At 61.5% G+C, this 18,605-nt stretch overlaps 1 protein-coding gene across 4 annotated transcripts in view; it reads right to left on the bottom strand.

Annotated features, from left to right (window-relative positions):
* Positions 1 to 18,605, bottom strand: part of KCNIP2 (potassium voltage-gated channel interacting protein 2) — a 134,568-nt gene that overhangs the window by 12,465 nt on the left and 103,498 nt on the right. For 2 of the 4 annotated variants that reach the window (XM_050958216.1, XM_050958215.1), the window contains exon 2: positions 1,570 to 1,694. In XM_050958216.1, the coding sequence (XP_050814173.1) occupies positions 1,570 to 1,694 (125 nt within the window). Of the gene's footprint in view, positions 1 to 1,569; positions 1,695 to 4,940; positions 5,041 to 18,605 lie in introns of all 4 variants that reach the window. The other 2 variants (XM_050958212.1, XM_050958213.1) reach the window with 2 other exon arrangements.

Genomic DNA, 18,605 nt, shown 5'->3' on the forward strand with positions numbered 1-18,605 from the left:
CCTGAGCCTCCCTTCCCGAGCCTGCACTCCTCCTGCACCCCAACCTCCAGCCCTGAGCCTCCCCCCCGAGCCTGCACTCCTCCTGCACCCCAACCTCCAGCCCTGAGCCTCCCTCCCCGAGCCCGCACTCCTCCTGCACCCCAACCCTCAGCCCTGAGCCTCCCTCCCCGAGCCTGCACTCCTCCTGCACCCCAACCCCCAGCCCTGAGCCTCCCTCCCCGAGCCCGCACTCCTCCTGCACCCTAACCCCCAGCCCTGAGCCTCCCTCCCCGAGCCTGCACTCTTCCTGCACCCCAACCCCCAGCCCTGAGCCTCCCTCCCCGAGGCTGCACTCCTCCTGCACCCCAACCCCCAGCCCTGAGCCTCCCTCCCCGAGCCTGCACTCTTCCTGCACCCTAACCCCCAGCCCTGAGCCTCCCTCCCCGAGGCTGCACTCCTCCTGCACCCCAACCCCCAGCCCTGAGCCTCCCTCCCCGAGCCCGCACTCCTCCTGCACCCCAACCTCCAGCCCTGAGCCTCCCTCCCCGAGCCTGCACTCCTCCTGCACCTCAACCCCCAGCCCTGAGCCTCCCTCCCCGAGCCTGCACTCCTCCTGCACCCCAACCCCCAGCCCTGAGCCTCCCCCCCGGAGCCTGCACTCTTCCTGCACCCCAACCCCCAGCCCTGAGCCTCCCTCCCCGAGGCTGCACTCCTCCTGCACCTCAACCCCCAGCCCTGAGCCTCCCTCCCCGAGCCCGCACTCCTCCTGCACCCCAACCCCCAGCCCTGAGCCTCCCTCCCCGAGCCTGCACTCCTCCTGCACCCCAACCCCCAGCCCTGAGCCTCCCTCCCCGAGCCTGCACTCCTCCTGCACCCCAACCCTCAGCCCTGAGCCTCCCTCCCCGAGCCTGCACTCCTCTTGCACCCCAACCCCCAGCCCTGAGCCTCCCTCCCCGAGCCCGCACTCCTCCTGCACCCCAACCCCCAGCCCTGAGCCTCCCTCCCCGAGCCTGCACTCCTCCTGCACCCCAACCCCTGCCCCAGCCCTGAGCCTCCCTCCCCGAGCCCGCACTCCTCCTGCACCCCAACTCCCGGCCCCAGCCCTGAGCCTCCCCCCCGGAGCCCGCACTCCTCCTGCACCCCAACCCCCGGCCCTGAGCCTCCCTCCCCGAGCCTGCACTCCTCCTGCACCCCAACCCCCAGCCCTGAGCCTCCCTCCCCGAGCCCGCACTCCTCCTGCACCCCAACCCCCAGCCCTGACCCTCCCTCCCCGAGCCTGCACTCCTCCTGCACCCCTACTCCCTGCCCCAGCCCTGAGCTGCTGCCAGCCCCCAAACTTCCTCCCAGAGCCCACATCCGGCACCCCAATGCCCTGCCCCAGGCTTTTGAAAGTGAGTGAGGGTGGAGGAGCAACGGGGAGGGGATGGAGTGAGCAGGGGCACAGCCTCAGTGGGGCAGGGGCGTGGCTTCAGAAAAGGGGCGGGGCAATGGTGTTTGGGTTTGTGCAATTAGACAGTTGGCACCCTAGGCCAGAGGGGAGGGGGGTCGCTGGGGTAGAGGCAGCCCCCCTAGGCCGGCCCAGTGACTCACGTTCTTGAAGCCCCGGTACAGGACCTGAAGCTCCTTGCGGCTGAACTTGGTCTGTTCCTGCAGCTGCTCCAGCCCCTCAGGGCGATGGCAAACGGTGGAGAGTTCGAACTCGTCCTCCACGCTGTCTGCAAGGGGGAGAGCAGCTCAGAGCCTTGGCGCCGGCTGCCCCCTGCCAAGCCCCCCGCCCCACGGTGCCGGCTGCCCCCTGCCGAGCCCCCCCACAGCGTTAGCTGCCCCCTGCCGAGCCCCCCGCCCCACGGTGCCGGCTGCCCCCTGCCGAGCCCCCCCACGGCGTTAGCTGCCCCCTGCCAAGCCCCTGCCCCATGGTGCTGTCTGCCCTCTCCCGAGCCCCTCAGCATCAACTATCCCCTCCCGAGCGCCCCCCCCCACGGCGCCAGCTACCCCCTCCCAAGCCCCCTGCTCCACAGCGCCGGCTGCCCTCTGCCGAGACCCCCCCCAGCACCAGCTACGACCTCCCGAGCCCCCCCCAAGGCACCGACTGTCCCCTGCCGAGCCCCCTTTGTGCCAGTGATCCCCTCCTGAGCCTCCCCCACGGCACCAACTGCCCCCTGACGAGCCCCCCCCACGGTGCCAGTGACTCCCTTCTGAACCCCCCTATGGTACCGGCTGCCCCCTCTTGAGTCCCCCATTGTGCCAGCTGCTCCCACAGGGCCCAGCCATCGGTTCAGTCATGGGAGAGGCAGCTCCCCCCATGCATCCCCCCAGGGAGCCTTGTGACATTATTGATATAAACTAGGACCATATAGAACATGGCTGCAACCAATGTCCTGTAGTGGCACCAAATCCTATGTAAAGGGGGTCATATAAGGTGTCTAAGACCAGGTTCTGGGTTGCTGGTTACGATTATGCTGTCTGTATGTCTGCATCATTATGTAGTTGAAGTTATGAGTATTGGATCTATACTGTCTGTATTTCAAATTTGTGCTGTAGTTCTGGGTGACATCCCAGACAAGTGGGTGTTAGCTCTGCTTAGCCTGCTTGATGGCCCATTAAGGACCATCAGCTACACAACTGACCCATGGAGAGGAGGCAGATACGCCTTGTGACTCAGCAAAGTGCAGGAACTGTCCCATGTGATTCCAGGCTCCATTTTGCTATAATTTCCACAGTAAGAACAAAGAAGTGTTCTTACACCTGGAAGTGCCTATATAAGGCTGATGCCTCATCTCCATCTTGTCTTCAGTCCTGCTTCCTACCTCTGGAGGGACTTTGCTACAAGCTGAAGCTCTACACAAGGGACTGATGACCCATCCCAGCGGGGGATGTTCTCCAGAGACTTGATTTGAACCTGCAGTTTACTCCATCACTGCTACAAGCCTGAACCAAGAACTTTGCCATCACTGTATGTAATTGATTCCATTTAACCAATTCTAGCTCTCAGCTCTACCTTTTTCCCTTTATGAATAAACCTTTAGATTTTAGATTCTAAATGATTGGCAACAGCGTGATTTGTGGGTAAGATCTGATGTGTATATTGACCTGGGTCTGGGGCTTGGTCCTTTGGGATCGAGAGAACCTTTTTCTTTTATTGGGGTGTTGGTTTTCATAACCATTTATCCCCAGGACGGCTGGCACTGGTGGTGATACTGGGAGACTGGAGTGTCTAAGGAAATTGCTTGTGTGACTTGTGGTTAGCCAGTGGGTTGAAACCGAAGTCCTTTTTGTCTGGCTGGTTTGGTTTGCCTTAGAGGTGGAAAAACCCCAGCCTTGGGCTGTGACTGCCCTGTTTGAGCAATTGGTCCTGAATTGGCACTCTCAGTTGGGTCCCACCAGAACCGCATTGTCATAAGCCCCCTCACACTGGCACTGCCCGGCCTTGGGTCCCCACAGCCCTCGTGCCGTGGCGCTGCCAGGGCCTGGCTAGGCTGGACTAAACAATATGGGCGGGGGGAGTCTCAGCGCCTCCTGAGCCGCAGGGCCCTGTGGGGGCAGGGTGGGAGGCACCAGCGCTCATCCCCAGGGTCTGCTGCCCCCCCAAAACCCACATCTCGGGTCCCTGCGTGGCCCCGCCCGGGGCTCAGCCAGCCCAAGGGGCTGGACTGCAGAGAGAAGGGCCCAGAATGAGCGACCGGCACAATCGACGTGGGGCCCCTGCTTCCCCTCTTTCACCCTCCTGTCCCTGCCCCCTCACCCCCTAATCCTCCCCTGCCTCCTCTTCCTGCCCCCTCAGATGCTTGCTGAGATGGGGATGGGGGAAGACTCAAAGCAGGCCCCTGGGACTCTGGAGATGGGGGTCAGGTGCCCAGCTCTGCCTGTCCGCTCCCCCTCTGTGCTCCCCTCGGGTAGGCAGGGGGAGACACCTATCACAGAGTCCCGTGGACGGCAGGCGCTGACATTCGGGCTCGCAAGCGTTCCCAGGAGGCACCAGCTGGTCCCTCCTGACCCTTTCCGCCGGAGGGTGGGTTGCAGATTTTAACATCGCTGCCCAGTTTGGCTGGTGCCAAGGAGAGCCCCCCGCCACTGGCACCGGCTCCCCTCGGCAGCAGCCTCCTCAGCCTTCGTGATGGAAAGGATTCGTCAGGCCAGTGCTTCGCGGCGCCTCCCCTGGGGCCCCAGGGTGGAACCACCCAGGCTCAGAGCATGGCCAGGACCCTGCTCCCAGCAGATCTGGACATTCACTTGCAGGGCAGTGTCACCCCGCTGGCCTCCCGGCTGGGGCCTGCAGAACAGCCGACCCCGGGGAACGGGGCGCTCGAGCCAGGCTGCGTGTGGACAGGGTGGCGGAAGCAAGACTTGAACACAGAGCCGGCCAGCAGTGCACAGAGTGGGCCGGGCCCCGGTGGGCTTGACTCAGGAGCAACACCACAGAGACCAGCCGCACAAGAGCAGCCGGAGGATGGACGGGGCGAGAAGGAGCCGAGAGCTACACGCTCCCACCCAGCCTGGCTCCCCAGGGCGGCTGCATGTTTACTGGGGCTTTGGCCAGTCCGGCTGGTCACCCCCCAGGTCTGCCTGCGAGATGCTGCGACCCTAGGCCCACGCTGCCTGCGCCAATGCACCACCGAGCCCTGTACCCCCAGTCCCTCCCCGGGGCCTGAGGCAGGATGGCCCCTGCCATATCCCCACGTCCCGGCTGCATGAGGGGGCGATGGTCCCCCCCGGGGCCTGGGGCGGGATGGCCCCTGCCATATCCCCACGTCCCGGCTGCATGAGGGGGCGATGGCCCCTCCCCAGGGCCTGGGGCGGGATGGCCCCTGCCATATCCCCACGTCCCGGCTGCATGAGGGGGCGATGGTCCCCCCCGGGGCCTGGGGCGGGATGGCCCCTGCCATATCCCCGCGTCCCGGCTGCATGAGGGGGCGATGGTCCCCCCCCGGGGCCACACACACACACAAGGGAAGGAGCAGCACTTGCTTTCGCTGACTGAGGGGATGGATTGGGGCCTGCAGCAGGGCAGCAGCCTGAGGAGTCGCTGCTTCAGGGCTTTTTTGGTTTGGCCGGGCGGGTTACCTAGGAAAAACAACAGTCACCAAGCAGAAGAGTTAACAGAGCAGCGGCCCGTCCCCTGCCCCACCCGCAGCGACGAGCCAGCCATGCCAGACACGGGCACTGCGGGCCGGAGACATGCATGCAGCCGGAGAGCGACAGGGCAGCAAGACAGGGCAGCAAGACCCAGCTCTGTCCCCGGCTTCCCCCAAGCCCTGTGAGAATAGGAACAAACCCTTCGCCTGCCCACAGCCCCACCCATATTCAGCCGGGTCGGCTTTAGCTTGGAGGGTGGGGAACCAGGTGGGTGACTACGGGCTGCAGGGCCGAAGGGATTTTGCGGTGCCCACAGGCACATCTCCCCTTAGCACAGGTGCTCCCCCTTTCCTGCTGCCAGAAGGAGGGGGTCCCGGCTTTGCTGCTGGGGAGAGGAGAGGCTGTTCCCGCTCTGGAGGAGTGATAGGCTGGCTGGGATTTTCAGGCTTGCTCTGGACTGGATCCAGAGAGGCCATTGGCATCCAAGGTCGACCCTGTTTGTGCGCTGGTCCCCGGGGGAGTTGGCGAGTTATGCAGGAGCGGGGAGAGGGTAGTGTCTGTGCGGGGTCTCGGCTTGGGCCATGATTGCCCACAGGTCTGGGGGCAGGTGCCACTGGCCAGGAGCTAAGGGGAGGCAGAGGGGGCAGACCCGCTGGCTTTTTTCGCAGGGAGGGAATTAGCCATTGGCAGAGTCTCACCAAGGGAGCAGGGGAATGGCCATTGGTGGGGGTCCTTAGGCAAGAGGGGCTGCAAGAGGAGCTCTGGGCTGGAGGCTGATGGCTCTCTCGGCTGGGTGAGGCTGGTGGTCAGGCTGGATGGTCAGCACAGTCCCTTCTAGCCTTCCCAGCTGGGACTCTGAAGGCAGAAGGGGGAAGAGGAGGATGGTGGGGCAGGAAGGGGCAGTGGGATGGACACACCGGTGGGACAGGCTGGGACTGGAGTCGCCTGGAGCTCCCCCCCCCGCCAGCTCCTGCCCCCTCCCCACAGCGCCCCCTGCTGGGACAGGCTGGGGCTGGAGTAGCCGGGAGCTCCCTCCACAGCCAGCTCCTGCCCCCTTTCTCACAGCGCCCCCTGCTGGGACAGGCTGGGGCTGGAGTCACTGGGAGCTCCCCTCCCTTCCCCCCACAGCCAGCTCCTGCCCCCTCCCCACAGCGCCCCCTGCTGGGACAGGCTGGGGCTGGAGTCACTGGGAGCTCCCCCCACAGCCAGCTCCTGCCCCCTCCCCACAGCGCCCCCTGCTGGGACAGGCTGGGGCTGGAGTCACTGGGAGCTCCCCTCCCTTCCCCCCACAGCCAGCTCCTGCCCCCTCCCCACAGCGCCCCCTGCTGGGACAGGCTGGGGCTGGAGTCACTGGGAGCTCCCCCCACAGCCAGCTCCTGCCCCGCTCCCCACAGCGCCCCCTGCTGGGACAGGCTGGGGCTGGAGTCACTGGGAGCTCCCCTCCCTTCCCCCCACAGCCAGCTCCTGCCCCCTCCCCACAGCGCCCCCTGCTGGGACAGGCCGGGGCTGGAGTCACTGGGAGCTCCCCTCCCTTCCCCCCACAGCCGGCTCCTGCCCCCTCCCCACAGCGCCCCCTGCTGGGACAGGCTGGGGCTGGAGTCACTGGGAGCTCCCCCCACAGCCAGCTCCTGCCCCCTCCCCACAGCGCCCCCTGCTGGGACAGGCCGGGGCTGGAGTCACCGGGAGCTCCCCCCACAGCCAGATCCTGCCCCCTCCCCACAGCGCCCCCTGCTGGGAGAGGTCAGGGCTGCAGTACCCGGGACCTCCCCCCCACAGCCAGCGTCCTGCCCCACTCCTCACGCATGACTTCTAGGGGGGGCCATGCTGGTGACATCCCCAGGGACTCCCCCGTAACTCCTTGTGAGCGAGCACAGCACAGAATCGCCTGGCTCAGCCAGCAGCTCCAAGCCCCGGCCTAAGAGCCAGGGAGGAGAGCAAGACAGGGGCTCTGCCCCCAGGAGCAGGCCCTGGCCCCACTGAAATCAACGTCCATCAAGGACACTGGGGTCAGGACTTCACCCCTGATGGCAGCTCGGCCCATGGGTGGGATTAGACCCCTAACGCCAGGGCCCCTGGGTCACACGCGATCGCCAGCTGTGGGCTTAGGAGGGGAGCTCTCCCAGGGCACGTGGTAGGGGTTTGGGGCCAGCCCCAGGATCCCCAGGGAGGGACAAAGCTGGGGGGGCTGGTTGGGGACGGCCAAGATCCCAGGGGATCAGTGCACTGAGGAACTGACCATGGCCGAGACAGGACTCTGGGATTTTCAGACTAGCAGCCGCTGAGGCTCACGATGAGGCTGGGGGGCGAGGGGCGCTGGCCGGGGGGGGGAAGCTGCTGTGAGGGGGGCTGGGTTTGTTCCTTTACCCACACGCAACGGCTGCTATAAAATGAATAAAACACAAAACAGCCGCACAAATTAAACTGCAACATGCATCTTGCACAGCACGGCGGGCGGGGGGATGGGCGGGTGGGCAGGTGGATGGGTGGGCAGGCGGGCGGGGGGATGGGCGGGTGGGCAGGTGGATGGGTGGGCAGGCGGGCGGGGGGATGGGCGGGTGGGCAGGTGGATGGGCGGGCAGGTGGGTGGGGGGATGGGCGGGTGGGCAGGTGGATGGGCGGGCAGGTGGGTGGGCAGAGGGGAGGAAGGGCAGGCGGGCGGGGGGATGGGCGGGTGGGCAGGTGGATGGGTGGGCAGATGGGCGGGTGGGCAGAGGGGAGGAAGGGCAGGCGGGTGGGGAGATGGATGACTGGGCAGGAGGGCAGACAGGAAGGCAGGCAGGCGGCTGGGTGGACGGGCAGGTGGGAGGGCGGCTGGATGAGTGGGCAGGTGGGTGGGTGGATGGGTGGACGGGCAGATGGGCGGATGGGAAGGCGGGTGGGGGGATGGATGACTGGGCAGGAGGGCAGACGGGAAGGTGGGCAGGGGGATGGATGACTGGGCAGGTGGGCGGCTGGGTGGACGGGCAGGTGGGAGGGCGGCTGGATGAGTGGGCAGGCAGGCGGGCGGGATCAGACCCACAGGGCCCTGGTCTGAGACAGCCAGAAGGAGCTGGGCGTAAGGCTGCCACAGCTCCGTGGGGCCTTGACAAGGCAGCGTGACAGCATCAGACCCCCTGGGAGAACCCCCGGGCTTCGGATGTGGAAACTGCCCTCGTCCCCGAGACTGAGCTGGGCCAGAAACGGCTCAATCCCCCCCCCCCCCCCGGGGACTCCAGAGATGGGACGGGGGGTTCTCTGCTGGGACAGAGAGCCCAGGATTAATGTGAGCAAAGGACCTGCACCATCACCCCCAGCCCCCTGCTAGGCCAGCCCTGCTCTGTCCCCCCCAGCCCTACCGGTGCCCCTCACTCCCAACCCGCAGCCCCCTGCTAGCCCAGCCCTGCCGGTGCCCCTCACTCCCGACTCGCAGCCCCTGCTAACCCAGCCCTGCTCCCCTCCCCCAGCTCTGCCAGTGCCCCTCACTCCTGACCCACAGTCCCTGCTAGCCCAGCCCTGCCGGTGCCCCTCATTCCCGACCCACAGCCCCTGCTAGCCCAGCCCTGCTGGTGCCCTTCACTCCCGACCCGCAGCCCCCTGCTAGCCCAGCCCTGCTGGTGCCCCTCACTCCCGACCCACAGCCCCTGCTAGCCCAGCCCTGCCCCTCCTAGCCCTGTCGGTGCCCCTCACTCCCGACCCGCAGGCCCTTGCTAGCCCAGCCTGGCCCAGCATCCCTGCTCTTGAGCAGTGCTGCTCTCGTTCCCAGCCGTCCTCTCGGCCCTGTCAGTAGTAAGGGCCTGTTCTGCCATGGACCTCTGCCCTGCACCCCCCCCAAGGGCAGTGCCCCCCCAGCACTGCCGCAGCCCCCTCCTGGGTTCCAGATACCATTCCACTAGCTTCTTCCTCTGCTTAATGCTGCCATGGCAGGGAAGGGGGTACATGCATCTCCGCCCCCTCCCCCATCATGCAGCTCCCTGCACTGAGCTGTCCCCGCTGTGGGGGGCGGGGGGGATCCCAGGCTTTGTAGGGAGGCTGTCGGGAGCTCTTTGCCAGGCCCCTGGGGGTGCCAGGCAGCATGGACTCCCCACAACGCAGCACCCCATCTGCCCTCCTTGCTTAGCGTCTGGGCTTTCAGCAGTCACCCGACCTCAAATTAAATCCCTTGGACTGGGCCCTGGCCCCTCCAACTGGCAGGCCTGGGTGTGCCCACCCGCACCCTCCCTGGCCCCCTTCAGGCTGTCTCAGGCCAGCTGACTCAGAGGGCAGCAGCCTCCCTGGACGGCACGGACAAGAGGGGACAGAGCAGCACTGGGACCCCTCCCCAAGGAAGGAACGGCTGCAGGGGGCGGGTGGGACAGGATTGATGCTGATGGGTGCAGTGTCCCTTTGGGGCTCCCTATGCACAGCGCTGCCCTGCTCTCCCCCGCAAGGCCAGGGCCTTAGACACCCCATCTACACTAGCATCAATATTCCCCGCCCAGCCCCGTGGGGTGGAGGAGCACCGGACCTCAGAGGTTTTACCGACAGCCCTTCGCAGCAGAGGGTCCCGCTTACTGCGTACACGGGACTTCTGTGACCCAGTCAATCCTCAGCCTCTGCTGAAACGCCCCTAGCAGCAGGAGCGGGCCGGGGATTCCCTGGGACCAGCAGGTCAGCACAGAGCCCTGAGCAGTCTTCAGGCACCACGCTGAGCCACCACCAGCCCGAGCTAGACTGGAACCCGTGTCCTACAGGTCTGTGCCCATTGCTGAGCCTCAGTCGTCGAGCCCGGGTGCCGCTGGCACATCCCAGCATGGCAGCTGTTCTGGTGGGAGAGGGTCAGCATTTGGGCTCAGGCTGGGTCCCTGGGCTCCAGATGCTGCTACAGTGCAGGGTGACAGGGCTCAGGGATCCCTGAACTCTAGGACTGCTGAGATCCGGGGCGGGGGAGGTAGGGCGAACCCTGAAATTCGACACGGCCATGTGGCGATGGGAACATGGGGCTCTGGGGTCATGGCTCAGGTTTATCTTATTTCTTGGGAAAACTGCAAGCAACAAATTTTCATTTAATTAAAAAAATGTTTTTTTTCCTGAATTTTCTGATTTCTCAGTGAACCGGTTCCAAACACAACTGAACCAAGAATGGGTCACCTGGGGAGTTTCCCACTTCCTCTCTTCCAGCCCCGTGTGCTAGTGGAAGAAAAGGGGGGAGGGAGAAGAAAACACCCCAAAGCTGATTTTGATTCTAAATGATTTTTTTCTGTTTCCAATTTCAGACCAAAAAAGGAGGAAATTTCACACAATGTAAATATTGGGTGGGAAAGTTTTATATTATTCATAAAGTCACTTTTCATTCAAAAAATCATAACCTAAAAGAACCCCTCGGACAAAACCAATTGTCAACCAGTCCTAGTTAGTTTCTTCCAGATTAAATTACCAGCCCTGCAAAGACCCCTGAGATCTGAAACATAAGCTGGGTCTTTCCTGGCTTGTGTCTGGTGCTTCTAAACTGGCGCGAGCCAACCTGAAGCGAAGCCAGCTCGCCTCCCTGGTGCTGTCTCCGTGCTTGGACAGACGATTCATGTCTTTGTCTTGCGGGGGCAGATCTGATGAGTAATGAGATGCTAACTCAACACAGCTCCTTTTTGAGGGCTTTAACGTGCAGGGGGAAGGGACGCTGCAGCGTGAAGGTGAAATTCACCAGAGGGTCAGCACGACAAACCGAAAAGGCGTGTGCCCCATGCTAATGCCTCGGCCTTGTAGTAGGCAGAGCGGCGCATTTCACCCTTCAGGTGTCCCCGGGCTGGTTCTGTGCCCTGTTCTCAGCAGTTCTTGAGCAGGGCTGCGGGGATTCGACCCAAGCAATGCAACGCAGAATGGTTGTGCAGCGCCCTGCGTGCGGGGGCAGGACATCCAGGAAGGAGGGGCGGGAGGGAGAGACAGAGGAACCATCACACACACAGAAAGATGCAACAGAGAAGAAACTCCGGTTGAACTCACAAAGGCAGCAGGTAAATGCACGTGCAGCAGGTCAAGTCGGGTGCAAGTTACACTTTAGTTTGTAAAAATAAAGAAGAAGAAACAAAACACACGGACATTTCGTAAGGCTGGAAATCGAACAGGGCTGGTTCCAGGGGGCCGCGAGGAGGGAGTGGGCTGATTTCAGCACATGCAGCTTAACGACGGAGGGGAGGGCGGCTGTTGGGGTTGGGTTGGTTTTTGCTGTCCTGGTTTTGCTCTCTCACCTCTGTGGGACCTTTGGGCTGGATGGGCCCGTTGGGGGTTGTGTCTTTTCTCTCTGCACAACACGGAGGCCACGAGGAAAGCAGAGGGGCCCAGCCGGGTTCCAAATACCCCGTGTATTATCCATACGCCAGCACCCAAAGCCCCGCGGTGGCTCTGTTAGCGTCTGCAGCAGACGGCAGGAGGCCCATGGGGGGACTCTCCAATGATTCAAAGGGACCCTACCCACCACTGATGCCTCACCCCTACACGGGGTCAGCAGCCGAAGCCCACGTCACACCCTGCACACGCGGCCTGCTTCCCCCCTCACCACGACCCATTAAACCTATCAAATAGCCAGCCCCAGGCGTGCAAACAGAGACGGCTCAGGGAGGATTTCAGTGCCACTGGGAAGCCTGTGGGGTTAACCAGCCTGTCACTTCCTGCCCAAGAGCTCAGAGGTTTTGCAAGAAACAGACACACGAGCGAGCGCACGAGCCTGCAGCCCGGCCGATGCCCAGAGGGAAACAGAACCTCCCAGCGCTGGTCAGAAGGAGTCTGACTCCGGGATCGGAAAAGCAATCCCAGTGCACATGAGGAACGAAGCACGGACGCCAAGATCTGCAGAGCGGGCCGCTGTGCGTGGCTGAATCCGGGCAGCACCCTGTCCCTTCTAACCAGCCGGTTCGTTGGTGGAGCTGGTGAGTGGTTCCCTACTGGTGACCTGCTGTTGATCTCTGCCAGTACCTGGATCTGGTGGGCGCTCTGAGGGCTGTGGGAGTGGAGGGGGTCCCGTGACAAGAGCCAGTAATCAGTGACCTGTTGGTGGGAGCTGAACCCAGGCTGGGAGCCGGGTGGATTTCAGACTGTGCCTTCAGTACGAACAGGCTGCAGGTTACCGGGCTGCATCGTCCATAGATTGGTGCATAGTCCTGGCTACTCTCCGCCTGCTGGCGCAGCATCTGTGTGAGCAGCACAGCACGATCCTGATCAGGGAGATCCCAGCGCAGGAGTTCGCTCTCCTTATCAGCCTGGAAAGGGAGCGGGTCCAGGCTGGGATCCCATTGTTACGAGGTAATCGCCATTCCCGCTGCAGCGCGGCTCTGGGCCGTCCCCACGCCTGCTCCTGAGTTGGTTGCACCCCCAGGATCGGCCGCTTCACACCCAGCCGAATGCCAAGCCAGCTGGACAGGTGCTAAGTGGCCTGGCTGGGGCCCCAGGGCCCTCCCCGGACTCGGCACATCCCAGCCTGGCCTGCGCATTGAGGATCTCCAACACCCAATGATGTCAACGGGTGCAGCAGCTGCTCAGCACTGGGCCGCATGCATGTGAGGAACCAGCTCGCAGCAAGGAATTCAGCCCTCAAAAGGGACCCTACGAAAACAAACCAGAGCCCCAGACCCACCCTACGACAACAAGCCAGTGTGCAGAGACCAGGCACATACACCAGCCCCCGCTACAATACCAAGCCAGCACACGGCTCTCCCTGCTCCAAAAGGCCCTACAGTAGACAAACCACTGGGCTGAAATGGCGCGCAATGCCTCTGCCCTGGAACACCTTGATGGGGCTCAGATCTGGCTCCCCTGAGCCCCCAGTGCTCGGTGGCTAGTGCCCTGTACAATCTCCGTTACTGTCGCCCCCGTGCCGCTCCGCACCATCGCAACCTGGGGCCCGTGGCACCCAGAAGCCGACTGCCCCCCAGGCACTTGGTGCATCCTGCACTGCACTGACCCCACCACCCTCCCGACCCGGCTTCCCCGCTCCCAGGGCTGCATTCGACTGCATGGCCCCCGAGCAGCTCGGTCACGATGCCAGGGCCTGCAGCTCCCCCTCCCTGGCTCTGACTCCATGAACCGGCTGCTTCTCTCTGGGGTGCCCGGGCCGTGACCGTGCCCCCTTCACGTCTCCTCTAAGGGTGGGATGTGATAGGAGTTAAATCCAGCTGCCACTTTTACACTGCTGATGCCCAATCCCCCCCATCCCCTTGCCGTCCACCCCCCCTTCTCCCCTCTCAGACCCACCAGCACCTGGTTCATCACCCATCACCCTGAGGGCAATCACCCTCCCACCTGTGCCCTGTCCCTGGCTCATCGTCCTCAGCTCAGCTCAGCTCTCCCAGCCTCTCTGGTCCCTCAGCCCGGACCCCCCCAGCACCTGCAGAGCAGGGCCTCAGGGACTCTGTCCGGGTGTGTTTCCAGAGCAGAGAGGAACTCGGCCAGTGCAGCCATCAAGGGCCCTGGGCAGCATCAGCTTGGTCTGGAGGAAAGGTGGAGATCGACCCGCTACGGTGATTGGGGGGGGATTATGGGGGGGACCTTTCCAGTTCCCACCCACTCCAGCACCATTGCTCCAGCCAGGGCAAATAATTCCCTGGTTAGCCAGTGGCGATCGAACGAGCCATAGCTGGGGTTAAGTCAGCTGCGGTGGGGAACTCCTGGGTTACAGATCTGGGGGGGAAATGACACAGGACCCGCTCAGAACGGGCATAAGCTGCCAAGGGAGGCCGGGGAGCTCTGCAGGGCTAGGCCAGGCTCCCCTTTAGCAGGGACAATGAAATCCGTCGTGTGCCACATCCGGTGCTTTGCACGGGACGATTCAGTGAAAAAGACACAAATTTGCAAAATGTTTTGGGTGGGGCCAAATCTGCCGTTTTGGTCTGAAAAATTTTGCCCAGCTCTACTGAGAGCCTGTGGGTCAGGGTGGGTTCGCCCTGGGGCCCCAGAGGCACGGAGGAGTCACCGACCTGCTCACGCCACCTCGTTCAGCACCCTCCCGGCCCAAAGTCCTTTGCAAATCACAGCTAGGTACCCTGGGAACCCGTCCCAGCAGGCAGCCTCGGGGAGAGAAGCACAGAGGTTTTTCCTGCTAGCCGACATTGCATGTTGCCTCAGTTAAAAGCATCATCGTTCCTTTCAGTGTCCATAATTCCCCCAAGGTCACAGAGTGGCAGAGCGAACCCAGGAGTCCGGACTAAACATGCTCCTTTGCCATAGAGAACTCGCAACACAGCGCTGCCGGGCAGCTGCGCCAAGGACGGCTGCTGGGTGGCGTGGGGTGAGCCAGGAAGCTGCCCACTCAGAGCCACGGGTGAGCAGCTGGAGTCAGACCCGTCCGCACCCGGCGCTGGTGGCTGCAGGGAGCTATGCTGATCAGAGAGCACTTAGGACGCGGAAGCGGGGGAAGCACTTTAGGGTCACGTGCCAGCCCTCTAGACCCGGTGAAATCCCACTGGATTCCTGGGGAGAAAAATCAAACATCCTCCAGCTGTTTTCCATGCTAATGGAGGGCAGGGAGGTGCGCACTTTGCAACGTACAATGCTGGGCACAAGCTAACGCTTCCTGCAATAAGGAAGCTGCTTGTTCCTGGAAAGCCATCCCTGTGGCTTCGGAGAGAGAATGTACCCCACGGGGTTCTCACAAGAAATGTTTCAGTGGCCTTAGAGTGTGGCCACCAACTCTGGCCGGTGGCCGCTCTGAGAATTTCTCCTAAATTACTGAATCAACTTTAGAAAAAGCAAATAAATCTGCACCCAGACACGCCCAGGTCAGTGCCATTGATTCATGTGGGGTCCTTGTTCTGCAGACTCAACAATAAAAAGCAGGTACAGGCGGCTCTGTTCTCTGCCGGACCGAACAGACTAGAGACGCAAACAAGGCGCTTTGCACCTTCTTGTCTTTGTTGTTGTTGTTGTTTGGGGGGGTTGGCTGCTGGGTTCTTTGTTTAGACTTGCTGGCTAGTGAGTCTGCGGCGGTGAAAACTGGTATCTGTGTTTGTAAATTTTGCTTTTCACAGCAGACGTACTCAGCCCTGGCAAGCCAGGGGACAAACTGAGCCCTGAATGGAGAGGTGGGAGGGAGGCAGTGGGGGCAGGGCCGGTGCAACCATTTAGGCAGACTAGGCGGTTGCCTAGGGCGCCGAGATTTGAGGGCACCAAAAAGCGCCCCCCAATTTTTTTTAAATGGTTGAGCAGCCGTTGCTGCTGGGACAGAGAGGGAGTCTGAGCTGCCGCAGTCCTGCCTGCACGAGCGCCCGCGGCACCACTTAGCACTGTTCGGAATGGTCAGGGTCCCCCTTAGAAACGCTAACAAGCTTATTCTGCGACGTTTGGATGTACTTGATACATGCTATTAGATCCTCAATTAGGCATCAACGAAATAATTTAAGAGTAAATGTCCTTTTGTTTGAAGTACCACTGAACACTAACCTGTCCACTGCCCTCTCCCTCCTGTGTCACTGCTTGAAGCAGAATCCTGGGTAACAGTAATGGGGATGCTGGATAAACCTTTTAAAATATTTCCCCTTTATAATGCCAGATTTTTAATACAATTTTAAAATTAGATCCCATAATTTCAAGGCATCAATTTCCCCGTTTAGACAATTAAATTGCAATTGTCGGCATGAACATCATTTTAAAGCTGGGTTTTGAAAATCTAATTTAACTTCAAAAATTAATGACCAAAAGATGGGCACGTGAAGTAAGGTAAAAGTAATGAACTGAGGGTCTAGCATTCACTCCCAACACCGCAAAAGAGCTGAGGGATTTCCAAAGAACTCCGACACCACTACAGTGTATCATTCCAACGTGAGAACATAGTTACTGCAGATAATAAATAATAAGTTACCTGGGTTGGAAATAGATCTTTGTGGAAGGGAAAGCAGGAAACTTGTCTTTTGATTACAGAATAATTTTGCTTCTGGATCCATTAAAATCATAACTGATTTTTGGGGGGAGGGGATGTGGGGAAGAAACTCTTTCCTCTACTAGGTTTGTTTATAGGCAGCTGAAAAGAAAAGTTAACCAGCTTTGCACAGAACTGAAACCTAAAGGTCTCTCCTCCCTCCTTCTCTGCTCTGACCCCTCTGGGCTATTCCAAGTTAATTGTCATCTAATTGCCCAGCAAAGAAAGAGATAGTGGCAGCAATTAGACATAGCCCCCACCAGTTCAGGAGTCATTAACACAGTACAAAGATATGCTGCATGCTTTCCGTGCCCCCAGGCCTAATGAGGGACTGGGGGCAAGAGGAGCAGGGCTGAGCCCCTAGGGAGTGAGCCGCAGAGAGCCAGTGCCCAGGAGGCTGAGAGGGCAAGGGGCTGCAGGGGCGTCCCCACTGCTATTTAAAATGCAGATCCCGCAGTGGGACCTCTCCATGGGACAGAGCCGGTTCCTCACAGAAGCTTCTGTCCAACAGCTCATCCTTCTGCAGCTGCTCTTTGTGCTCCAGCTCCAGCCATGGCAGCTGACTCCCCTGTCCTGCCTCCAGCCAGCCCCTCATCCCTGTATCCAGCCAGCCCTACACCCCTGTATCCAGCCAGCCCCTCACCCCCTGCCTACAACCAGCCCCACACCCCGTCCTGACTGCAGCCAACCCCTCATCCCCTGCCCTGCCTCCAGCCAGCCCCTCACCCCTTCCCCTGCCTCCAGCCAGCCCCTCACCCCTGTATCCAGCCAGCCCCTCACCCCCTGTCCTGCCTCCAGTCAGCCCCACACCCCCTGCCCTGCCTCCAGTCAGCCCCTCACCCCCTGCCCTACCCGTGGCCACTCCTGCTGCACCCCCTGCCCTGCCCACAGCCAGCCTCACCCCCTGCCCTGTCTCTAGCCAGCCCCACACCCCTGTATCCAGCCAGCCCCGCACCCCCTGCCCTGCCCGCAGCCAGCCCCTGCTGCACCTGCCTGCAGCCAGCCCCACACCTCCTGCCCTGCCCACTGCCAGCCCCACACCTCCTGCCCTGCCCACTGCCAGCCCCACACCTCCTGCCCTGCCCACAGCCAGCCCCTCACTCCCTGCCCTGCATGCAGCCAGCCCCTGCTGCACTCCTTGCCCTGTCCATAGCCAGCCCCACACCACCTGTCTCCATCCAGCCCCTGCTGCAGCCCCTGCCCTGCCTGCAGCTGGCCCCACACCCCCTGCCCTGCACGCAGCCAGTCCCGCACCCCCTCTCTCCAGCCAACCCCACACCCCATCTCCAACCAGCTTCGCATCCCCTGCCCTGCCCAGAGCCAGCCAGCCCCACACTCTGTCAGGTTATTCAATTATTTTCATTAAATATGTAGGCTAAATAATGAAATTAATACATTTTCAAGCCGAATATGTATTAATTCTAATGAACAATGCCACATTATGCAGTATTCCTTTTTGAAAGTTTATAATAAGCAATGCTCTGGGGGGAGGGGTGGGGGCAGAGGGCGCAAGGTGGAAGTTTCGCCTAGGGCGCAAAATATCCTTGCACCGGCCCTGAGTGGGGGCCAGGGGCAACAGAGGGCAGGGGGAGGCAGCGGGGGCCAGAGGCAATGGGGGAGGGTGGTGAGCCCGGGGCCAGAGCCCAAAGCCCCATGGCTGGAGCCTGCCACCCAACACCCCAGGGCTGAAGCTGGAAGCCCGAGCCCCCGACCCCTGGGAAAGGAGGGAACTCCCGGGCTGCCTGCTCCTCTGGTGTTTGTGGCTCCAGGGGGGGCAGGGCCCAACTCCTACTGGTGGCCCCAAGGAAGGGGCGACTGCTTTGCCCCCACCTCCGCCACAGCCCAGGAGGCTGCGGCCGCAAGAAAAACCTCTGGTGGTTGCATGTGCCCACAGAGGCTGCATTTAAGAAACCTTTCTGCTGGGCTATCTAACTCTACTAATACCACCATTCAGCCTGCAAGAGTCAAACCTGTACAAAGGAATTACGGAGCCCACTGCTGAAATGCAACCACCTCTGGGGTGGCACACGACAACTCCTTAACAGCGCACAGCAACACCGCACAACCACTGAGGCCAGAAGGTGAAGATTTCTTTTTAAACTGACCTGTATGTTTGGGTGACAGGAGGTAGCCACCCCCAGTTGGATTTGGATCGGGCCTGGGACTGGGTTGGAGGGGGCACTGAATGCCGCAGGGATTTTCATGACCACCAGTGAGCAGAATCTTGATTTCATGCTGCATCTGCTCTGCGGCACCTCCGAGCCCCCCGTACGTCTGACGCCACACGGGGGTTTCAGTATCTGACACAGAGCCGAGTGCCACCTCCCAAATGCCCCACCCCGCTCCCGGCAGCTACGCATGTTCTAACGGGAGAGTTTTCCCCTTTCACCCGCTGACACCTCCTGCGGAGAGCTAAGCACCTCGCAGCCCGAAGCTGGACACCTGCGGCCCCCAGATGTCATACTGCACAGCAGAGCACAGCAGAGAGAAGGGCACAAATTGCAACGGAGATTCCAGTTCGCTACTGAAATCTCGGCTCACAATTCTCGGGACCCTCTGTGTTACATACAAGCCACCAAGCCTCGTGTTATGCACAAAACCCAGCAAGCAACAGGTGGCTTGGTCTCTTCTGACACTTCTTCCCTTACAGGAATTGCTAGTAGCCAGTATCAGACACATCACAGGAGGGCGCTAG

Source organism: Gopherus flavomarginatus, chromosome 6 (assembly GCF_025201925.1).
Source record: "Gopherus flavomarginatus isolate rGopFla2 chromosome 6, rGopFla2.mat.asm, whole genome shotgun sequence".
NCBI classification, from domain to species: Eukaryota; Metazoa; Chordata; order Testudines; family Testudinidae; genus Gopherus; species Gopherus flavomarginatus.